The following is an 18,002-nucleotide window of genomic DNA, read 5'->3' on the forward strand; positions in this document are numbered from 1 at the left end:
GTATCGCCGAGACTAATAATGATAAGCAGCGCCCAGGCAGCGGGCGGTGGTCACTGCACGACAACACCCTACGTCACGCCTCCTCAATTCACTTGTAGCCTCTCAGTGAAGGCTCAGCAGAGTGGGAACAGTGACTGGGTTGTTGAAAATAGTTTATTATATCTATAACCAGGAGAACTTCGAATAATTTGTAGAGAACAGCGACCAAGCCCATGAAGTTAGGGCTAGCAGAAGTTAGGGCTAGCGAGGATACAATCCAGGGGGGTCACCACAGCAAAACACTGGACACCTGAGGACAATGCGGTGAGCACAGTCTGTCTGTCCCATGACTTCTGGCGTATGGAAGGCCGAGGGTTGGCTGTTTTGGGCGGATGACTGTCTGTTGTCTTGTCAACCTCAGCAGCGGGAAGGACGACACTCCGGCATCAACCACCCCCATTTCCCTCAACACCGTTCAACAGCACTCGATCGGTTTTCTCGGCAGATTACGGCTATTCTGACACCATCAGTGGGCGCCAACTGCGCTCATCCGGGCTACTTGGTCTTGATTTTGGAAGGAACAGACGACGACGGATGGCAGGCTGCCCATCTGACTGCAACCCCCCGCACCCACGACAGCGTTATGGCATACCCAACTGCCTGTGCATCTACTGTTAGCCGTGCAGAATACATCCATCAACTCTATTTTCTATTTTATCGACATGTCGTGGTCGACGCCCTCCCTGCTGCAGCTGCTGTCGTCATAGAGATCCCACCCAACATAGAAGGCGGTGACAGCAGGCAGAGAACCACGCGACGTCATGCTCGACGGATCCGAAGTCGATCGATCGTCCTCCAGGAGGTATTTTTCTCGCCAGCCTCCCTCCCTCTGCCTGGTTTCTCCATCAATCCAATCTCCGCTCCCCCAATCACTCTATTGACCCGTCATGATTCCCACGGCAAGATGTCTGGCCGCCAAACCGGCCGGCTTCATGAAGCGCAGCGCCGCCGAGCTCACGCGCCTTTCGAAAATCGGTGCGTTCAACGGGACCCGAAATGCTACCATCGATTCTCTCCGCCTGATATTTCTCTGCTCCATGTAGATGACCCTACTGACTATCCTGAATCCCTGCAGCATGGAACTCAGAAGCTCTACACACGCCCACGAAACCCTACTACCTCATGGACTTCGAAGACGAGTCCGCCGTCGCCGGCTGCAAGACCATGGCCGACCGTGCTGTCGGCGGCTTCAGTACAGCCAGTCTAGATTTTGTTCCTTCGGATCCCGGCTCAAACGCTCCTGCCCATGCGAGATTCCACGGAAGCATTTCCACAAGGCTGCCTAACAACTGGAGGGTGGAACGCACCGGTCCGTGATCCATTCGATCCCACACAACGGCGCACCGTGTTGCGTAGATAAAATCAATCCCTCACTAACGTCTCACGCTCCTCGCATACAGGGTACGCCGCCTTCCGCAACCGAGACCGGGGCTTCTGGCTCTTCGGCCGCCTGTACTGGGACGTTGACCCGTACGCCTACCTCGCGCTGCGCGTCAAGTCCGACGGCCGCCGCTACACCGTGAACATCCAGACCGACTCGATCGTCGAGACCGACATCCACCAGCACCGGCTGTACACACGCCACCACCGCGTCCAGGACCCCTCGCTCTACCGCGACTCGCTGCCCCAGGCCCTCGAGGACCCCGACCTCGCCGACACCATGTATCCCAGCGGCATCCCCGAGTCGCTGTCCGACGTGCCCCCCGAATCCACCATCATGTCGTCCGCCAGCGCCACGACCTCCGGCTCCACCGGCTGGGAGACCATTTTGCTGCCATTCAATTCGTTTGTGCGCACGAATCATGGTTTGGTCGTTGAGCCACAGACCTCAATCATTCGTCAGCGCGTCAAGAGTATCGGAATCGGTCTGACGGACCGCGTCGAGGGCCCGTATGATCTGCGGATTCACCGCATCTGGGCCACGAATGGGATTAGTAGGGCCGAGATCGACGAGGAGAGGCAGATCTGCGGTGCGGATGCCCTCCCTGTCGATGAGGGCGTCGAGAATGAATGGCAGGCGAGCACGACGGCCGATAAATCGGAATCGTCGCCCAAGCGGGAGGATAAGAAGGGACAGGGCTTGGGGGCGTTGCGCGACGAGTGGGAGAAATAAATAGATACCATGATGATGCAGAATGTACCATACCTTTGAATACCACGCTTATCAGTTGTTCCAAAAAGCGGCTTGACAGACTCCATATAATTCAAGATTCTTTTGTTTGATAGGGTGCACAGACTGTCCGTATCAGCTAATAAAAGCTACCTAGACAACTCGATGTTAAATTAGTTTCCCCCCGTCAACTTCTCCCACGCCTCCTTGTACTTCTCGCTCGTCTTCTGCGCCACCTCGTCGCTCATCCGAACGCCCTCCTTGCCCTTCAGACCTTCCCGCACCAGCCAGTCCCGCAGATACTGCTTGTCGAAGCTCTGCTGTCCCCGTCCGACGGCGTACAGATCCTTGGGCCAGAACCGCGACGAGTCCGGCGTCAGCACCTCGTCCGCCAGCACCACCTCATTCGTCTCCAGGTCCAGTCCGAACTCGAACTTGGTGTCCGCGATGATCACGCCGCGCTCCAGCGCATACGCATGAGCCGTCTTGTACAGTTCCACCGCCAACGAGGCGATGATCGAGGCGTAGGTCTCGCCCACAATCGCCACAGCTAACAGCCAACCAGTCAGCCCGTGTCCAGTTTCCCCTCATCAAACTAAAAGACCAAGAATGGAAAGAAAGACATACCCTGATCCGGATGAATATTCTCATCATGATCACCCTGCTCGGCCTTCGTGCTCGGCGTATAGATCGGACCATCCGGGAAGGCCTGACTTTCCTGCAGACCCGGCGCAACGGGGATGCCGTGCACGGTGCCGGACTTCTTGTACTCGTTCCAGGCGGAGCCGGTGATGTAGCCGCGGACGATGGCTTCGAGGGGCAGGATCTTGAGCTTGCGCACCTGCATGCTGCGGTTCTGGAGGGTCGGGCGCAGCGACTCGGGCACTTGCGGGGGCAGGTCGAGGGTCAGGAAGTGGGTGCGCAGCGAGGGCACGGCGGCCGTGAGGACCCGGAACCAGTGCTGTGTGCACAGCGTGAGGAGGATGCCTTTGTTGGGGACGCCCTGGTTTGAATTGGGTGGTTAGCTGGGTCGGGGGCCTTTGGGGTGAAAGGAAGGGCCAGGGAGGGGCGTACATTCTCCATGATCACATCGTAGGCGGAGATGCGGTCCGACGCGACGAACAGCAGGGTCTTTTCGTCGACTTCGTACAGGTCGCGGACCTTGCCGCGGGCAATGAGCGGCAGGGCGCCTTGCAGGTCAGTGGTGGTGAGGGCCGTCGACATGGTGGGGGGAGGCAATTGAGTGGAATGAAGGTGGAGGGACGATCGGGGAATTCCAGGAAGCAGAAGAGAAGAAAGTATGCGAGTCACAATCGATAAGCGGGGCGGGGCAGGAGTGCCTGAGGCAGCAGTGCGGGATGCAGATGACGTTGCGTGCCCTAATCGTCTTGTGTCTCTTGAGTAGAAGGTAGATGAATGCTTCAGTGTTGGCTTCTTAGATGGTCTGCAGAAGAAGACATCGAGGATAGGTGTTTCTTTTACAGCTATACATCTACACTGTTTCTAGTAACCCCACAATAACCATGACCATGAATGTATATTGTGTTTCCAGCTGATATCCTCAGGCTATACTCATTCCGAAACAAAATAGGAAAAATTGAAATTTAATCAAAAAATGAAAATGGAAGAACATTAATAATAATAATAAATAGTATAGTCCTCCAAACTTAAATCAGAAGGACAAACACCAAATCCGCCAAAATCCTCGGATTTGCGGCCACCGCGGAATGGATCTGTCCATGTCATAATGACAGACGGCCTCAGAATATTACTCACACCTCGACTTCCACCCAACTCCATCCCCCTGCAACTACTTTCATCTGTCAGAATCAAACTACTTTTACTCACAGCCCTCAACTTACCTACGTCTTAACTATCACAAATATCACCATGGCGAGGTTTCACTTTAAAGCTTCTGCCCGGGTCACTGATCTCTGGCGTTTCCTGCCACCTACTCCGCCACCGACGCCACTGTCGGCTCCTGTTCCTCTGGTAGAAGAGACTGTTTGTCCGAGAAACGGCCTGACGGTTTTTGACCATCTGAATCGGTCCAAAGATGAGGAGGAGATGCGTACATCTCACTGTGTAGGAGCTGAGAAGGAGCCGGCAAACGAGGCGATCGAGCCAGAGACCAGCATTCGCGAGGAGAAGAACGAGGAGGAACCGAAACCCGTTCAAGATAGACCTCACGATGAGAAACCGAGCCAGAACACCTCTCAAGTCTCCAACGAACCTGCAGAAGCAAAGGACGACGAAAATGATGGCGACAACGAAAACGACTGGGACAAGATTGCCACGGAGTCTCAACTCCCATCAAACACGCCCGTGCAGATCCCCATGAGTAAGTCTCATTCTTTCAGTGAGAAAACAACATATACTGACCTGAATCCAGGAAGAAGATTTAGAGCTCCAGAACAGCGGTCGCTGCACACTCTATCGCGACCTTCGCCACTGGACCTCGCCCAAGACAGCCAGCGGGGGCATTCTGTGCAGCCAGCTTCTCCTGCGGCCCTGACTCGCAATGACCGGAATCTGCGTGCGCTTGCGAGATTTCGCCGGCCTTACATTTGTGATGACGTGCTTGAGGAATACGATATTGTTAACATGTACGACTGCGCAGAGGCACAGCTTGAAGATGCCTGGTATTCAGTGGAATACACCGACTCAGATAATGAGCCGAACGTTTTCTTTGCACCTGTTTGAAAGCCGAATGATTGAAAGGAGTAGAATGTTTTAACTAGAGTTAGATTTGTTTCTTTTGTGATCAGCAAGGAGTTGGAGGTCGTTTTTGGATTCTTCTTAATGGGATTTCGGGATACGCTCTGAACGCCGGACTCGGCGACTACTTGCTTGTTTTTACACCCAAATAAACACCAGATTTGCTTAAATTCAATTTGCATATTCAGTAATCATTTAGTAATTTGCTTTATTTGCCACTTTTCAACATCAAACGGCCAGAGTCAATGGCCTATAGGGCGGTCCACATGGCTATAAGCATAGAACTTTTATATGAAGAACCAAGGGAAAGTAGCATTCGTTCATAAAGACTTTTTATCTACAATTCCAGATTCCTGGGCTGTCTTGGAGGGTCGCAGGATTTGTCAGTTCCGTTCTAACTCGAGCATGTTGCACATAGATCGAAGGATGTTGTTATTTCCTAAATGCCAGCACGAATGCAGGCGAGTATCCATAGTTCCATCTCTAGTTCCTTGTTCCGGTAAACGCACATCATCATCCAAGGTATCGGGTAGATCGACGATCTCATTAGCAAGCATGTGAGGCCTGGAACTATCCTGTCGTTACACGAGGTTGATTTAGAGGGATCCTCCGAGTCACATCGAGATTCGAGGTCCTGATCGTACCAGTCGTGGATCGCCACTTCGCCGGGAAATTCCTCTAGACGTGGAGGCCCCTGCGTCTCCTGCGTCTATAAAGATCTCAGCTCTCGACCCTTCATGACCATGTCCACCTAACCTTGACATCCTCTGCTGCTGCAACATTTTCATCAATACGAATCTGTTCTTCGCAATGGCACGAGAATCAAAGGAGCTGGTGCCTCTTGAGGCGGGGATTCCGCCTGAGTATAGCTCGTCCGAAGAGATAACCTGGCAGCCTGTTCACCCTCATGGATGGAGGCTGATCATCACCATTCTTGGGTACTTCCTCCCTTGTCCTGTTCTTGGTGATAGAATTAGCTAACAAAACCTAGTATGTTCATCAGTCTTTACCTGGTCAATCTCGAAGTCACCATTGTCAGCACCTCCCTGGTCACGATTACCGACGATTTGGGGGGGTTCGACAAGACCAGCTGGATTGTCACTGCGTATCTGACCACGTTTACTGGTAGGAATCTATATCAATTCAGTAATTGCTTCTTGTTCACTCACGTCATTTAGGCTTCATTCCCTTCTGGACCCGAATCAGCGATCTAATCGGCAGGAAGCGCACGATCAACGCCGCCCTCTTCATGTTTCTCGTCTTCTCGATGGCCTGTGCATTGGCTGATAATATTAATCAACTGTATGTCTCATTAACCTCAAGAAAATTCCGTTGCAGACCTAACTGACCCCGACAGAATCATATTCAGAGCTCTTCAAGGCGTTGGAGGCGCAGGCGTCTATCCTCTCAGTATCCTGTGCACCTACGAAGTTGGTCCCAAGGAAAAGATCCCGATCTATGGAGGTCTCATGTCGTTTGCGGTCGCACTTGCCTCTCTGACTGGTCCGATCATCGGTGGTGTGCTGGCCGACCGTGCTTTGTGGCGATGGGTCTTCTACATTAAGTGAGTCCACACGATATCTAAGGACTCTACCATCCCCTGTTACTGATTTGCTGACCTTGCGATTTTAGTCTCCCCCCTGCGGCACTGACCATCCTGATGATTGCCATCGCGATGCCCACGAACTTCGGAACGACTCCGCCTGGATCCCTTCGCCTGCTGAAGCCCAACATGACCTTGTTTCGACGGATCGACGCCTTCGGAGTCTTCCTGCTGCTCGCTGCCTCTCTCCTCCTGATCACCATCTTGAACGAGACCTTCATCGAATTCGCATGGAACTCCACTACTGCAATCGTCCTACTGTCTGTCTCCGGTGCTTTGTGGGTGGCTTTCTTCATCTGGGAATGGTTCATCATCGCCAGATGGCAAGGCTACCATCCCATATTCCCCAAGCGGTTCCTATCCAACAGAGCCTGGATCGGAATGTTGATGTAAGTCTCCCCTCTTCTCCCACACACACAAACCCATTCTAACCACCCCCAGAACCACCTTCGTCAGTGCCTGCCCCTGGAACGTCGTGATCGTATACCTCTCCCAGCGCTTCATCGTGCTCTCGCAGCTCTCCCCCCTGCAAGCCGGCATCCACCTGATCCCGTACTCCGCCGTCTCGACCGTCGCCACAGCCATCGCCAACCTCGCCTGCCTGAAGGGCCGCATCCCCTTCGTCTACATCGTCCTGTTCGGCTCCATCCTGCACACCGTCGGCATGGCGCTTCTCTCGACCATCTCGCCGCAGGGCGTCTTCCCCGCAGCCGGATACGGCTACGAGGCTGTCGCGGGCGCCGGCGTGGGTATTACGATCGGGAATCTCCTTCTCGCTGTTCCGTATGTCGTGAATGCGAATGATCTGTGTAAGTCCCCCTCCCTCCTTCTCTCATCCTTGCCTATCCGTACACGATCCCTAACTAACGACAATACATCCAGCAACCGCAACCGGCGCGCTCAATCAATGCCGCTTCCTCGGCGGCGCCGTGGGCCTCTCCATCGCAAGCAACATCCTCAACGGCCGACTGAAGAACCTCCTCTCTGATGTTCTTCCTTCCGACCAGCTGGCGATGTTGCTGCGCAGCGCGAGCTCGATCGCTCACCTGCCAGAGGGGATCCGGGCGTTCACGAGGGACGTCTTCGCGGGGAGCTATACACTCCAGATGCAGGTGATGATTGGATTCGCAGCGGTGCAGGTTCTGGCCACGCTGTTGATGATTCGGAGGGGAAGGCAGTTTGTTGCGAGTGCGGAGGGGAGGTGAGCTCGTTGAGAACTGTTTAGAGTGTGATTAAGTGAGTGAGTGAGTGAAGTAGTTGTTTGGTGACCTAGTGCTCGCTGCCCTTGGGATCGAGATATAGGAAATTTATGTTCTTCTTGGATCTAGGGTCTAGGATCTTGGTACTAGGTACTAGGTACTAGGTGCAGGATGGGTGTAAATGTACTATTCTCAAAAGTTGCAAGGGCATAATTAAGGTATTTCCACGGGGATATCCCAACCTCAATCTATACATTTTACCTCCACCACCAAACCCATATCAAAGATAATGATTCTTCTTATTCAACGTCATCTACTTACAGCAAAATGACTGTCCAATAAAACGCCAGACCGAGAAACAAACGCGTACCCAAGACCTAACAAATGATAAGCAGAACGAAAGCCAACAAAAGTGATAAGAAAGGTAATCAAAAGAAGTCAAAAATCATAGAATGCTGTTCGCCCGGGCCTCCACATCGCGCAGCATATCCCACTTCCCCTGGCTAGAATTCACCCGAATGATATCGCCTTCCGACATATCGGGTTCCTCCAGCAGCTCCAGTTGCGAGTCAACCATCGACGCAGCCATATAGTGACCCTCACCCTCCGAGCGAGCAACCAATCTATCTTCCAACTTCTCTTTGTCGTGAATATCAAGCAGCAAGAAGGTGACCCCAACCGGGAAGTCAAATAGCTCGGAGAGCCGGCGCAGACGGTCGCGGTAGACAGTGCGCAGAGCGGAGCAGGTAACGACTAATCCAGGAATGTCGCGGTGCTGCTGTAACCGGTCCATGACGGCGCCTCGGATATGTGCCAGCCACTCCCATCGGTCTTCGTCCGTTAAGGGGATCTTGTTGCTCATCTTCTTTCGGGCAGCTGGAGAGTGCATGTCGTCGCCCTCGATGACGGGGAGACCCAGTCGCTCAGTTATAGCATGCGCTGCGGTGGTTTTGCCACAGCCGCAGGGGCCTATAAGGAAGATGACCTCGCTAGTCCTTTGTGCGGAGATGGGTGGACTGCTTGCGGTCTGATTCCAGCATTCGTTTTGGAAGTACCGAGCAAACCGAGTGACGAGCTCTTGGGTGAGTCCGCCTGCCTGACGAAGAGCGGGCGCGGCAGCCTGTGCCAGGTTGGTGCTGTAAAATAGAAAAGACTTCGAGTGATTGTGGCCGTACTTATTGGCGAAAAATGGCAACAGTTTGATCGGTGGATTGGCGGCCGGATCCCGGTTGGAATTGAGCAGTCGACGCAGCCATTCCTGTCGGTCTACCACCTCGAAGTCCAGGCCAGCTTGTTTGAGTAGCGGAAGGAGGTCGTAGGTCCAATGCTTCAGTATCGGGTTTGTCACGTTCATCACTTCACCCGCATCTTCTGCCAGAGTCAAGTCGATGACGCTGCTCGCGATCGTGTCGACAGGCGTCCACGAGAGAACGTCGTCCAGCTGAGGCAGTGCGCCAATCGTCTTCGCAGTCTGCAGTATCATGGGAATCGCCTCCGAATCATTCCAGATGCCGTGGACCGTATCGCCAATGATCTGGCCCACGCGAAGCACGCGCGCAGACATGCCTGTTTGCTGAGCAACTCGATTCACAATATGCTCCGTCACCAACTTCGATTGCGCATATCCCATATTCTGAGCGTAGCTCAAGGACTCGGGCAATGCCTCGGGCGCCCAGCCCCCGGGGGTCCTTGCGACGGTACTCACGGATGAGCAGAATGAAAAGCGCGCCGGTTGGGGAGCTCGAACATTGAGGCAGAAACCGAGCAGATTTCGCGTGCCGGCAATGCAGCTCTGTTCAAAGCTTTCGAGAGACCAACTGAAATTGACAGACCAAGCGCAGTGAATCACGGCCGTCGCACACTCCATCAGCTCATGGTACGTGTCGAAATCTAGTCCCAGCTTGCCGTCCGAAAGGTCCGAAGGCAACGCGACAATCTTGCGTTGAACATCGGAGGTCAAATCCTCGAGAACGGCACGGTCGCGCAAGGACTGGCGCACTCGACGATAGGCAGCATGCTTGGTCTTCGCTCGAACCAAACAATAGATGCGACGAACATTGTCGGATCGGGCCAGCTGGGCGACAACGTGGGCGCCAAGAGAACCAGTGGCGCCGGTCACGACGACGTGCTCGCCGTCGTAATCGCGGGATAGGGAGATATGCGCTGGAATTTGCTCTGTGTATTTCCGGATCAGATTCTGCATGCGATCTTCCACGGGGACTTCTTCCTTGGAGTCGCCCAAAAACAAGCGGGTCAGCTCGTCAGCCATCGCCTGCACAGACGGGTTCTCGAAAACAAAATTCTGGGATATCTTCTGCCCCTTCAGGTCAAGGGTCTTAAGAATAACGCTTCGTAGTCGGATAGACTGCAGACTGTCAACTCCAAGGCCGAATATATCGGTGGTGTTGTTCAGGCTGGAAGGCTCGATGGAAGGCGCGATCTGCAGCAGTTGCTCTCGCAGAAAGTCAAGCAACTCGTCTCCCTCCAGCACTTTGTCTCCTTGCGCATCCTCAGAGTCATAAATCAAGTCGATCTGCTCCTGATAGTCTCGATAGAACGCGGACCGAATGACCGTGCCTTTGTCTGTCTTGCGATACTCGGCATCTGCCGGGAGGACGCGAATCATGTCACGAGAGATGTAGGCATACGCGGGCGATTCCGCATTGCATTGTTCGATCGCGGGGAATGCCGAGTCGACGAGCTCTCCGTCGGTCTTGCTGCTGTTCTCGGCATGGACCAAGAACAAGCCCAGTCGTGGCTTGTTGGCCCCGAAGGCGATCGCCTCGGCCACGTTAGGATTGTTCCGGGCCACTCCCTCGATGACCAACGGGTTGGCCTTCTCGCCGTTCTCAAGCACAAGAGTGTCGTCCAGTCGAGCGTAATAGCGCCATGCGTTTTCTTTGGTTGGGTGTTTCTCGAAAAGGTCTTTTGTTGCGTAAGACCCGTTTGGCCGGTTGCTGGCGACCTTGGATGGCCAGCCTTCCAAGACAGAGAGCTCATAGATGCCCGGCATCTGTTCCTCCCAGCGAAGATAAGGCAGCAGTGTTGGTCCAGGACGCACATAGTCCCAGTCTAAGTCGGATCGATCGCGGAAGGAGGTCATCAATTGACCGGTTTCGGTTGTGCCGTAGTGCGACACCAAACGCACGCCGTTTTGCACCAGCTTGTCTCCAATCGGCTTGGGGCATGAGGAGCCGCCAAACATGACCAGATCCAGACGCGCCATCTTCTTCAGTCCCTCCTCCGTCTCCGAGAGGAGCTTGAGCGCGTACGGAACCGCGTAGAGAACCTCTATCTCCGGGTGATCGTGCAGCGTGGCGAGCAAGGAGGGTGCCGTCAGCGGTAGGTTTGCGTTGTACATATAAATCAGCTTCTGAGAGTGGACTGCACGGAACAGACAACTGATGCCGTGAGCATGAAACAACGGTAAGGTGATGTAGCCACGCAGGCCAAAGTTGTTGGCATAGTTGCGGAGGGCACCCGAGTGCGTCTGGTAGATAGGTTTCGGGTGGCCAGTCGATCCGCTCGAATGAATGACCCAGCAGACATGTTTCGCCTCCGTCTGGGCATCAAGCTGAGCGGCAGGCAAGTCCACCGCAACCGGCAGCTCATAGTCCTCTCGACTCAGCACAGACTGCCGAATGACACCCGTTCGCTGGGCAACATTCTCGCCCATCTTTTGAAAACTGGCATGCGTCACCAAGAACGTCGTCTTGGTGCTCTCCACCAAGCTGACGTACGCATCTTCCGCGATTCTCGTCGACAGGAGAAGAACCGTATGGCCGAGTCGCGAGATCGCCAGCAAAGTAATGAGATACTCAAAGTCCGACGGACCCAGCAATCCCACTACCTGCACCGCATCCTGCGAGGACCTTCGCTGCGGAATCACCTTCGAATAGTGAACCGCCGCTGCCTCGACAAACGTATGCAACTGTTTTCATTCCATTAGCCCAGTCCAACCCAACGCAGCTCCACTCTCTCCACTTCAGAAAACCACCTACTTGACGAGGCGTATAGTACGCATACTCCGTCCCCTCCGCCGGATAGGCCACGATGGGTTCGTCCGCCTTATCGCCAGCAGCTCTCGCCCTTAGTAGCCCATCAATCGTATAGATGACCTGCTCCTCTCTCTCGCTAGAGACGACAGGCACCACCCTCGACGGCGTCAACAGCGCCGGGACCGGCGACGGCGTCACGGGTTGGATCTGCACGGAAGCCATGTTGTCTCGGTCTGTGTCGTTGCTGAAGCCCATCCGGGGGTCGTTGGGTGTCTTTCTTATGTTGCCCGTTCATTTGCAGGAAGACAACCGCCCCGGTCCGGGGATTCCGCCCATTTCCCCGCCATACGGCCGGTGCCTAGTGCTCGTGACGACATAGTGGACTCTAGGCGGCCTTTGGCCGTCCGTTGATGCGGGCGGATTCTCCGAGGGAGAGAAATGCGGAGAAGTGGGGATTTCCGTCCGTTCGGCGGATATCGCAGCTAGACCGCATCTGGTATTAGTCCGCCTTGTCGGATTTCAGCAGGAAAAGAGAGAAACTTGGGGAGTTACCAGTCGGAGTTGGTGTCAACTATTTGCAGGGCCATTACCTCACTACGTCCCTACTTTCTACTTTACTCTGTACATCTCAGTAGTCTCAGTCAATGAATGCTTCATGCTAAATAATGCTATTCAACACCCCGCCCGATATAGACGCCGATTCTATGAGACAGTGAAATGTCATTCAATAAGTAGATAGATAGATAGGCACCTGCCGATCAACCAATGGCCACGATTGCGATGCATTCGGGACAACATCATCAGATCAAAATGCAAGATAACAGAGATAAATCAGGTATGCTTCGGGCTCTGCAATGCTGTGCATGCCATAAAATCAAAAATCAAAAATCCACAACAAAATGCAAGGAGTATGGTATCAGGCGCCGGAAATAAAGATGGAACAGAAGAAAAATATAGATGTGAAAAAAGATCGACAGGTATAGAAGAGGATGGATATTTACGGCAGAGGATAAGATGGTGGGAGAGGGTCATGTTATGCTCGCACGCGTCGAGCATCAAAGTATTTCAAGTTCACCGCGGTGTCATTGACACCCACGATCGGGGCGGCATCCTCGAGCAATTCCCAAGGTCGAACTGGGTAGGGCCCCATGGTTCGGCCCCGGTATTGTAAGCGGAGCTGGCTGGCAACGCAGTTGACTCCCTCCGGGACGCCGCTAGGCATCCCTGTAGGAGCCGGGGTCGGCGGTTGCTGAGCGGACGGTCCGCCGCCTAGAGATCCGGACGGGGTTGGTGTGGGCGTCGATCCGCCGCCGGCAGGGGAGGGAAGGGAGGCTGGTTGTGTGATATTCAAGGGAGGAGCATCGTTCATGGGACCGAGGAGGTAGAGGAAGCGCAGGTCGTTCTGGTATTGGATGAACGGGGGGCATTTCTCTTTGAGAAACCGGGCACAGTGCTGCCGGGACTCGTCAGGAAAGACGTCGATGAGAGAGGCGGCAACATCCAATGCGTGGGTTTGGAGCAGGATCCCAGGACAGGGTCGATATCCTTCGGACGGCACGCGGTGAGGGAAGTAGTCCGCAGCTGGGAAAAGACGCAGAACATTGTCCGGGAGGCGCGCGAGAGAGACGCAGAAAATGGAGATCAGTAACCGAGTCTGCTCTTGAACGCCATGGGGCTTCGGTGCAAGGGAAGATCCGCTACTGAATGCGGCTCGGTGCATAACCACCATCCTGAGCAGGGCGGAAAACCAGAACGCCAGCGCTCGCTCGAAAGTCAGGCGAGCTTGAACCAAATGTGCCGCGGAGGCGCCACGGCTATTGACGGTCAAACTGTTGAAGTTGGTTTGCATGGTGACAAGCCTGTGGAGAAGCGCGTCCATCTTGTCGACGATCACAGGCACCACGGATGGGACTCCAGTTTCAGGGATGCTGTACGCCAGCTTCTCAACAATCGCGAGATACAGCTTTGCAGTCTCCAGAGAACTAGACTTGTCCTTTGAAGTATCCTGTTCCGGGGGGTCCTCGAACATGGGAACGGAAAGAAATTCTTTCTCGGCTCGTTCGCGAATCTGTACAAATGAGTCGAAGCACGCATATTGAGAAGCGATGACCACATACCTGACGAACTGCATCCTGACTCATCAGACCCACAAGTCCAACCCAGTTAGTGCCTTTGGAACGTGATTCTTTCACTGCAGCATTGAACATCACATCAACAATGCCATTCTTGCTGGCTTCTCCAGATTCAACGTTGAACAACATCTGGAGTTTCAGCTGGCAGAACGGGAGCGAAAAATCATCAGTCATGAGGATAATCCGTTCAGCCTCAGGAATATCTTGCGGACCTGGAATGTTTTATTAGCCTCGTATTGGATCAACTTCGATCATGACAGACATACCACGTGAGGAATCAGATCCTAGGAGATGATCGGTGGCCTTTTGCAGCACCGCAGTAGACAAATTCTGCTGCCCAAGGAACTTTTGCAAACAGTATTGCACGACGACCGGAGGGTCCTGAGTAAGCATGACCTGGAGTAAACTGATGGCGCATTTTTCGAGGTTGTCACGTTTAGAATGAGGCCCAGTCTCTTGCTCCCGTTGCTCAATCAAGATAATGGCGTCACGAATAACTTCGAGAGTTTCCTCCGGGTGCTTCAGCAGGAACTCCTGCTGCGCAAGATAAAAGCGATAGGTAACCAGATCGAAGCACCGTCCCTGTTCGGGCTGGGGAGGAACGAGGAGGTCGAGAAGGTCCATGCGCAGATCAGACAAGTTAGGAACCACCGCAGTCACTCTGTCAGACTGCATAAGTCTTTTGACTAGGAGCAAGAACGCGTGGATGGTGACACACCCGACCCCAATAAGGGGAGGTAAGATGCGAGACATGATGCCCTGCGCGGAGGACTTGAAAAGGCCGCATATCCAACGAACCAACATGGAATCGAAATGCTTGGGGTGGAAAGGCCGCAAGTAGGCCAAGTACCTACAAGTCTCGTTGGCAGACAGCTTTCCCTCCCCACCGCTACATGTCAAGGTCTTGGTGAGGGAGTTGAAGACTGTGTCCATTGTGGATTCATCCATCCCACTCCCCGAGGACAGGATCTGATCTAGCTTCCCTTGGTAAGTCCTATCGATTTCACTGAAGCTGGGCGGGATGCTATCCGACAGTGGAGACGGGGCCGCCAAAGCCGACCTGTTTTCAATGCGTGATAGATCTTGACGGAGAAGGGCAACGGTGTTGAACTCGTTGGGCAGCCGGAGGCCTAGCTCGATGAGTGAAAATACCAAGTCCAGACTTGGGGTGCCTAGTCTCTTAATACGAGCATACGATTCAACAAGTCCGCGGAAGAGATCCGTCGTGGCACCAATAACACACAAAGAGTCAAAGTGATAATTGATGGTGTCAGCAACAGATGCCAGAACAATATTGTCATCGCAGTTTGTAGCTTGCTTGAGAACATCGGCAAGTATAGATAGATCCCCAAAGCTCTCCAAGATGTCCCGGACGTTGTAGAATTCCACAGGGGTGAGGGCAGAAACACTGGACCCAGAGAGGAAGGAATGGCCACTAAATTTTCTGTGATTTATGAGCTATCGTGTACTGTTGAAAAGCTCGGAGAGACAAGCTTACCTTTGCGACTCACGGTAATGCACCGAGATCCCGCGCCGCATCCACTGACCGATTTCGGACTTTACAGCCCACGTCAGGTCCGCAGACTGGGGTTCACTAGGCATCAAGCTGCTCATCTCGGTCCCAAAGATCTTTGGGAGTCGCTGGGCCACGGATGCTTTAATCTCTTCGATAGTAGACTCCTCCTCCGCGGCCGAGATGCCAGCACGGTAGAGAAGTGTATTCCGAAGATTACGCACATGTTCCGGAAGTCGCGCCGTCGGCAGCTGTTTTAAAAGATAGAGATCGTTCGATATGGCCTTTCTTTCACGTTAGCTATCATCGCAGAAACAACTACCTGATCCAATCGGTTTTACCTGTCGTGTGTCGGGATGGAAATCGCTCGTGACGCCCCGAGCCATCAGCCACTGCAGATATCGACCGACGGAAAATGTCTGAGATCGCACAAGCTCCGAAATAATATGATATATGTTCTCCATGTTCAAGGCAGGGTTCGTTTTGGTCCCGGCGAGAAACGAAAGAATGTACGAGTCGATGTCGACTCCGGACATTTTCCACTTCCGCAAAAGACGAACACCAGTATATACACGGCAAAGACCGTAGCGAAAGGGGGTAGCAGTCCATTCCAGAAGTTTGCTAACCAGGACCGATTTATCTTCGATAGTCTTGAGGCATTCGCTCGAGGTCGAGGAGATCTCGTGAGTGGAACGGATCGAGTCGAAGAGATGGATCACACGTTGTTGTGGCGAGCGCTGTGTCGTTTCCTGTTGGCATTTAGGGGCCTGCACCCTCGCATTCCGCTCTGCAAGGTTTTGAAAAATTGCTTTATGGACGTTGTCTTTCATGTTTAGGCATGATGAAATGAGGTCTTTATACTTCTCCCATGATTTCGGGAGTATGACGGAGGATGTGTGTTCAAGCACAAGCCTGCGAATATACAGAGACAAGCGATCGACCAGCGGTCGGAGAGGTACGACTTGCTCCGGTTTGGATATCTGCGGGATGTCAGTACATCACAGTTGTAGGAAGCGAAAATGCCAATGATTCAATACACATACACGCTGCAACTTCGCAAGCAACACCTCAGCAAGTCGTCGTCCACGCTTCCTGTATCGCATGATGTTGTCCCAATAAATGCCAAGCATCAAGAGCCAAACGGGGACGGTATTAGATGAAGACGTTTCCAGGGAAGTGAGAAACCATCCGAGATACTGGTCATGATCAAGCAGTCGCTCGAAGAACAAACGAGCAGTGAGACTGACTCTGCAGGGGGGGTTAGATGTCATTCAAGGCCATCCGAAAAAAGGGACACATACGCATAAGTCATCTTCAGTTTCCAGTCGGAAGATCCGCAGACACTGATCACGCCTTCCAGGAATTGCTGTACAGTTGCAGTCCAGTCGCGAACCCATTTGGCCTCCAGGCCGACAGCCAGGGCCCCACTGGTGCCTTTCCTTTTAAACGCGCGGATTTCGTTGGCTCCGACACACTTGGCTAACCAGACGGCGCGGCTGACGGGAATCCATTTGCTCAGACACTGGTCCAGCAATGATTTGCCTCTGATACCATGAGGGATCGTTCGACTCAGTTTACGTAGTGGAACCGACGGATTGGCTAGGTCGCGAAGCCAGGCTTCTCGTTTATTGTCCGTCAGAGTAACCCGTGGCGGCGGTTTGAACGTTGACGGCGCGTTGACCATGTTATGATTCTGCCTCTTTTCCAGAGCGGCCGAGAAAACCGATGAGAGCATCTGGAGACCGGAGCGGTGCTTTAGTTGCGCATATAAGGATGGGCGCGCGGTGTTGGATTCGTTCTGGGAGACTTGGGTGCGGTCGTAATGGCCCTGTTTTGCGGTCTGTTCGTTTAAAACATCTTCCGGGTGGTTTCCAGACCACGGCGAGAAATCCGCAACCTCTGTTTCTTTGTCAGTTACATTCTTCCGGTCCGGTCTGAAGGAAATCATCCAACTTACTGTCGCCTTTGATGGCTGGCGCCACAGTCGGAACTTCAATATGATAGGGAGTGGTCTGTACGGCCTTCGAGGGCGAACTATCCCGAGACTTGGCCGCATTGGCCCCGGCTTGTTGCGGAGGAGCATACTTCCAGGGCAGAACCGGCAACGGAGGCGGGGATACCTTTCCACCTTGCGCGACATCAGTCGCATCCTCCTCTTTGATCTCTACGCCACCGGCAGCACTACCCCCACCACTACCCCCGGGTGTCTCAGAAATTAAAGCCTGGAAGGACCACACGGGTCGACCGCGCCAGGCCAGCGCAGGCGGCTTCGAGGTGGCGGTTCCCGGGGTACTTCTTGCTTCTCCGGTGCTCCCCGACGCCGGACTGCCATCTCGAGCGGCCGAGGCAGCGGACAAATCCAGCCGCAGTCGCTTCGCCGGGGGTTCTCGGTCCCGCGCATCTCCGCCGGCGCTTGTCAGGTCGATCACTGCCGGCTGTCGGGGTTGCGACGGCGGGACGGACATGGGCAACTTCTCGGGCTGGGGGTCAGACGGCTGACCCAGAGCCTGAGGGGCCTCCACACGTCCCGGGCCGCTATTGAGGGGGCGCATAGAATTCGCCCACGATTGGACGCCGGCAGAAGAATGAGGGATCATCTCAGCTTCATGGTGTGCGTAGGCATCGAGATTCGGGTCATGGGAGTCGGGTGCGGGTCAGGCGGATGGGCGGCAGTTCGCAGGCATTCGAGG

General features: G+C 53.9%; 6 protein-coding genes across 6 annotated transcripts; 3 read left to right on the forward strand and 3 right to left on the reverse strand.

Moving 5' to 3' along the window:
* The first annotated feature begins 922 nt into the window (after nucleotides 1-922).
* P170DRAFT_378044 (CIA30 family protein) lies at nucleotides 923-2,245 on the forward strand. Its single transcript, XM_024845430.1, has 3 exons — nucleotides 923-1,014; nucleotides 1,115-1,348; nucleotides 1,440-2,245. Exons 1-3 carry the CDS (start codon nucleotides 927-929, stop codon nucleotides 2,150-2,152), a joined length of 1,035 nt encoding a protein of 344 aa, XP_024707649.1. The 5' UTR covers nucleotides 923-926; the 3' UTR covers nucleotides 2,153-2,245.
* Nucleotides 2,246-2,322: 77 nt separating this feature from the next.
* Nucleotides 2,323-3,419, reverse strand: P170DRAFT_402429 (phosphoribosylaminoimidazolesuccinocarboxamide synthase; the record flags this gene model as incomplete). Its single annotated transcript, XM_024846425.1, has 3 exons — nucleotides 3,224-3,419; nucleotides 2,777-3,152; nucleotides 2,323-2,699 (listed from the first exon to the last, which is right to left on the reverse strand). Exons 1-3 carry the CDS (start codon nucleotides 3,371-3,373, stop codon nucleotides 2,323-2,325), a joined length of 903 nt encoding a protein of 300 aa, XP_024707650.1. The 5' UTR covers nucleotides 3,374-3,419.
* A 620-nt stretch (nucleotides 3,420-4,039) lies between these two features.
* On the forward strand, nucleotides 4,040-4,852 carry P170DRAFT_472249 (uncharacterized protein; the record flags this gene model as incomplete). The annotated part of the gene is made up of 2 exons (XM_024852928.1): nucleotides 4,040-4,490; nucleotides 4,542-4,852. 2 exons carry the CDS (start codon nucleotides 4,040-4,042, stop codon nucleotides 4,850-4,852), a joined length of 762 nt encoding a protein of 253 aa, XP_024707651.1.
* An 822-nt stretch (nucleotides 4,853-5,674) lies between these two features.
* Nucleotides 5,675-7,695, forward strand: P170DRAFT_507155 (MFS multidrug transporter; the record flags this gene model as incomplete). The annotated part of the gene is made up of 7 exons (XM_024854456.1): nucleotides 5,675-5,805; nucleotides 5,859-5,992; nucleotides 6,046-6,169; nucleotides 6,225-6,431; nucleotides 6,500-6,853; nucleotides 6,912-7,279; nucleotides 7,353-7,695. 7 exons carry the CDS (start codon nucleotides 5,678-5,680, stop codon nucleotides 7,673-7,675), a joined length of 1,638 nt encoding a protein of 545 aa, XP_024707652.1. The 3' UTR covers nucleotides 7,676-7,695.
* Nucleotides 7,696-7,964: 269 nt separating this feature from the next.
* P170DRAFT_402431 (acetyl-CoA synthetase-like protein) lies at nucleotides 7,965-11,889 on the reverse strand (the record flags this gene model as incomplete). Its single annotated transcript, XM_024846426.1, has 2 exons — nucleotides 7,965-11,600; nucleotides 11,671-11,889. The coding sequence occupies 2 exons, from the start codon at nucleotides 11,887-11,889 to the stop codon at nucleotides 8,115-8,117; spliced, it is 3,705 nt and encodes a 1,234-aa protein (XP_024707653.1). The 3' UTR covers nucleotides 7,965-8,114.
* Nucleotides 11,890-12,700: 811 nt separating this feature from the next.
* Nucleotides 12,701-17,909, reverse strand: P170DRAFT_444360 (RNA polymerase II transcription mediator; the record flags this gene model as incomplete). Its single annotated transcript, XM_024850627.1, has 8 exons — nucleotides 12,701-13,735; nucleotides 13,785-14,011; nucleotides 14,066-15,243; nucleotides 15,298-15,596; nucleotides 15,654-16,292; nucleotides 16,356-16,560; nucleotides 16,614-17,211; nucleotides 17,270-17,909. The coding sequence occupies 8 exons, from the start codon at nucleotides 17,907-17,909 to the stop codon at nucleotides 12,701-12,703; spliced, it is 4,821 nt and encodes a 1,606-aa protein (XP_024707654.1).
* Between the last annotated feature and the right edge of the window lie 93 nt (nucleotides 17,910-18,002).

This window comes from Aspergillus steynii (assembly GCF_002849105.1).
Source record: "Aspergillus steynii IBT 23096 chromosome Unknown P170scaffold_2, whole genome shotgun sequence".
Taxonomy (NCBI): domain Eukaryota; kingdom Fungi; phylum Ascomycota; class Eurotiomycetes; order Eurotiales; family Aspergillaceae; genus Aspergillus; species Aspergillus steynii.